At 47.3% G+C, this 4,241-nt stretch overlaps 1 protein-coding gene across 1 annotated transcript in view; it reads left to right on the top strand.

Moving 5' to 3' along the window:
- Positions 1 to 221: 221 nt before the first annotated feature.
- The window catches only part of sdr42e2 (short chain dehydrogenase/reductase family 42E, member 2), a 15,576-nt gene continuing 11,556 nt past the window's right edge, over positions 222 to 4,241 (top strand). The window contains exons 1-4 of the mRNA XM_017454054.3: positions 222 to 596; positions 2,330 to 2,425; positions 2,980 to 3,037; positions 3,853 to 3,971. Of these exons, the coding sequence (XP_017309543.1) occupies positions 222 to 596; positions 2,330 to 2,425; positions 2,980 to 3,037; positions 3,853 to 3,971 (648 nt within the window). The remainder of the gene's footprint in view (positions 597 to 2,329; positions 2,426 to 2,979; positions 3,038 to 3,852; positions 3,972 to 4,241) is intronic.

Below are 4,241 nucleotides of genomic sequence, written 5' to 3'. Positions count from 1 at the left end.
TTATTATAGAGGCAGGTGATGGCACCGGTTTCATCTGGCTGACCAGTGTGTAAGGAATGTCCAGCTTCACCCCTGCCATTCAGTGGTGTGAATTATGCATTCATTCAGTCCCTTTGAAGCAGATCTGTTTCACACACACTCTCCTTTTTCCTTGCCCTGGGTTCCTGGGTCTCCCTCTAGGCTGGCTGTACAGAGGAGGCATCTAAACCTGTCTGTGCATTATGAAGGAGAACGGGTCCTTGTGTCAAGTGGAGCAGCTGCCCCCTGGATGCCTACTGGAGCCGGGCCTTAACGGGTGCCACTCTCAGAACTACAAGCTCAGCAGCCGGATGTCCGTCGGTGCAGGAGTCCGAAACAGAGCCAACGGGGCCGTTAAGGCTTTGTGCAGTAGCCCCGACTGCAGCACCTCCGTCAGGCTGGAGAACACGGAGCAGATCCGGAGGGGTGGAGGAGGCGAGAAGGTGCTGGTGACCGGGGGTGCTGGGTTCTTTGGCTTCAGGCTTGGCAAGGCTTTGGCCAGGCAGGGCATCAGCGTAATCCTGCTGGATCTGCACCAGCCACGATTCGAGCTACCCGACGGAGCCGTGTTTCTGCAGGTAAGCCTGACATGTATTCACTTATGCCTACAACACACCTCTTTTATCCAAGGAGAAGGTTGTTATCCAGCAGTACAGAAGGATTACCAAGCATGACCTACTGCTAGCATCGGCCTGTGGATATGTTTCTGGCTGAAAAACAGCGAAAACACGATCGGTTTTAACAGACAAGCTCTTGTCCGGCTTAGATCTTATTTGAAAGACCGATACCAAGACAGAGTTCATTAGGGTTAACGGAGATTCTTCAGAGACTAAATATCGTAAATTTGGTGTCTCACAGGGTTCTGCTTTAGGTCCGCTACTATTGTCAGTTTTATATCCAGTTCCTTTTACGTGCAATTAGAAAACGTAATGTTGCCTTTCACTTTGTATGCTGATGACACACAGCTCGGCAAAGTGGAAAGACTGTGACAAAGTCATAAAAGCTTGGATTAAGAGATCGTTCTTGCTCATAAATCCTGATTAAAAACAGAAATACTGACGTGAGCTAGTAAGTCTGCCCGCGGTAAGGTTGCTGATTTCACCGTAGAGCCAAAAAAAAAAACAACGGGTACGGATAAGGACGTTGGTGTAACCCTAGATGCTGGCTAATCATTGGGTTCCTGTGTGTAATTAACATGTGTAAAACTGCTTATAATCATCTGAGAAACAAGGCCAGAAGAGGAAATATGCTAACATTAAAACACGATGCTGAGAAACTAGTACGTGCGTATTAGTATGGATGGGACAATTGTAACGCATCAGATAATTCAGAACGTAGCAGGAAAAGAAAGCCAGAGCTCACTGCCCCAGTCTTATTCCAGTTACAATGGCTGCCTATTAAGTTCCACATATGATTACGAAAGTCCTGCTCGTGACATTTAAAGCTCTGAACCTTTTTAGCTTCGGCTTATTCTTCTTCGGCTTGTTCTTCAAATCCGCGTCGGGCCAAACGTTTAGGAAATGACCTGCGTGTTTATTTTTTTTAATGTTACATTGTTGTCTTGATGCAGAATGCACCTACTTTTCATTTTTAACATCTTTTACGAAAATGCTGCCACTAGACTTGGAATTGACAGTTCTTTAATGTACAGATGTTAAACACTACCCTATATACGGCTCCGATGATCGGCGCTGGTCACGGGGTAACGAGCGTCGGTTTTTGGCTCGTGTCAGCGTTGCCCTGGAGGGGTGGAGGGAGGGGAGGATGTGAATGGTGCAGGGCAGCTGGGTGGAACAGAAGCAGCGCGGTGCCAGGTGCGGAGCAGGGCAAGACCGCGGCTTCGGGTTTCAAGACCACGGTTTAATGACCCCGTTCCTGCCGACGCACTCGGGTGTCACGGGGGAAAGAGTCGTTTTAGTGTTTAAAACAAACGCCTTGTGAACAGTAGACGTTTTCACCAAGCAGCTTTACAGAAATCCGGATGTAGATTCGGACGTCGAACAAGTCGGAGGCGCCACGAGGAAGGAGACTCGAAATGGAACCCGCCCTGATCTAGGCGACTCGATGCTACCATCGAGTCACCTAGATCAGGGCGGGTTCCTTTTCGAGTCTCTGGGGTAAAGATGTGTTCAGGGATGTTCAGTACGAGTCCTGGCGTGAGTCTTAATGATTACAGCAGCAGCTCTTGGATACAAATCTACATTATCCAGGTGTGATTAGACACTGAAGCAAGCGTGAGACTTTTTGGATAGTGCAAACATAACGTACATTAACTTATAGTGTGTGTGTGTGTGTGTGTGTGTGTGTGCAGGGCGATGTGCGTGACTATGACACCCTGTATAAGGTGTGTGCTGGAGTGGACTGTATATTTCACACTGCGTCCTACGGCATGTCAGGACCAGAACAGGTCAGTACTCGACACCACGTACTCAGCATCATCAAATATCAAATACATTCTGTTGGACAACTGTGTGCGTCCAACTTTCTTGCAGTTTGGGGAAGAACCTCATACGGGTGTGACGGTCAGGTGTCCACATACTCTGGCCATATAGTGTATGACCTAATCACCACCACAGTGAGCTTGGTAAACTGTTGTAAAACTCATTAAATAAATAAATGACTAGGGCTAGGAGAATCTGCATCTTCATATCATCAGTGTACGCATTACCAATCACGGGACTCGTTTTGGGGTTAACTGATGTTCCGCTAGGTTCAAGACACAACACTTCTTCTGCCACGTTCACTAATCATACAATAGCTTCCGTGCTCAGACAGGTCTTCTCGAGCATAGGACAAAATTTCTTCCGTACTAGATAGCGGTCATCGTCCTCCATCCTAATTAAAGAGGTGTCTGATAGCTAGCTGCACAGCTTCTATACAACAAAAACAGCTTCATCAAGATCCGTCCCTTGCTTTTATCGGACAAAAATTGTTGTTATTTTCTCTCTCTCGTCCCTTTAGCTCAGGAAAGAGCAGGTGGAGTCTGTCAACGTTGGCGGCACCAACAACACCATAAACGGTGAGCTAGTCTTCTTTTTTTTCCGGTAGTTTAGCCGCTCGGTTAGTCTATACGATGCATTATAATAAGTTTTATACGTGCGCTGTGCCTGGCTCTTAAAAGGATTAATTATGCCACGTTTTACGCAATGATGTAAAGTAGTCGATCAGTGGGACGTGTTCGACGTCCAGCAATTTACTTTTGCACAAGAGCTAGTAATAAAAGTCAACATCGCGCAGATTCTTTTCATTGTGAGCTAACTGCAGTTATGAGGCTGACGATTTGTTTTGTACTGGAGCTCTAAGGCTAATTTTGCTAACAAGTCATGGAGGCGCGTGTCGACGAGGAAAAAATCTTTCGAAGGCACTCCATTTCCCCTCGATCGCATATTTCTGAAATCATAAGGTGGCGTTTTTAGCATTAGACACTTAGCTTGAAGTTGTAAATTCCGAACAGACCTAAACATCTGTATTTAGCACGGCAGTTTGCATCGTGACAGCTAGCGATTAGCATTCTGCTCGTTTGTCCGGGCTGAATTATTATCACGCTAGCTAGGGAACAAATCAGAGTAGTCAGTTAGCTTTGGCTCGTGTTTTCCTTCCTTTCTCGGGTTCCTTGATGAAAGAGACACTGTTTTACCATCGGGAACTAAAATTAGTGCATGGTTTAAAAGTTACTTGTTAGCAACATTAGCCTTGTACCTAACGACTCCCATTTCCAGACACAATCGAGTGCTTGTTTGAATTGATACATGCGCAAAATTAAGATCTCCTCACGTCGGAGTGTGTGAGTCGACCATATGGAGCTCAGTGTGTGTGTGTGTGTGTGTGTTTCAGTGTGTTGTGAGCGTGGCATCTCCAGACTGGTGTACACCAGTACGGTGAATGTGGTGTTCGCTGGGAAGCCTATCGAGGACGGGGACGAGGACTCTGTACCCTGCGTGCCTCTGGATAAGGTAAGAGAGAGCGGTTCATACGTAGGGAAGGTTAGCAAGGTGAACCGAGAGAACCTGACACCTGTCGCGTGTGTGCGTGCGCGTGCGTGCGCGTGCGTGTGCGCTACACGAGCCGCTCCCGTCTCATCATCCGACATGTAAATGGGCAAGTAATGAACCCCGGATCGGTCACATTAACTGCGTGGCTGTGCTGCGTGTCGTCGTCACTCATAACCCCGCAGCGTGAGCCGTATCGACTCCCACTACGTGACTTTCACCCGAGCGTGAATG

The sequence above is a fragment of the Ictalurus punctatus genome, chromosome 24 (assembly GCF_001660625.3).
Source record: "Ictalurus punctatus breed USDA103 chromosome 24, Coco_2.0, whole genome shotgun sequence".
NCBI classification, from domain to species: domain Eukaryota; kingdom Metazoa; phylum Chordata; class Actinopteri; order Siluriformes; family Ictaluridae; genus Ictalurus; species Ictalurus punctatus.
The sequence above is the reverse complement of the archived record's forward strand: the minus strand, read 5'-3'. Positions and strand labels throughout refer to the sequence as shown.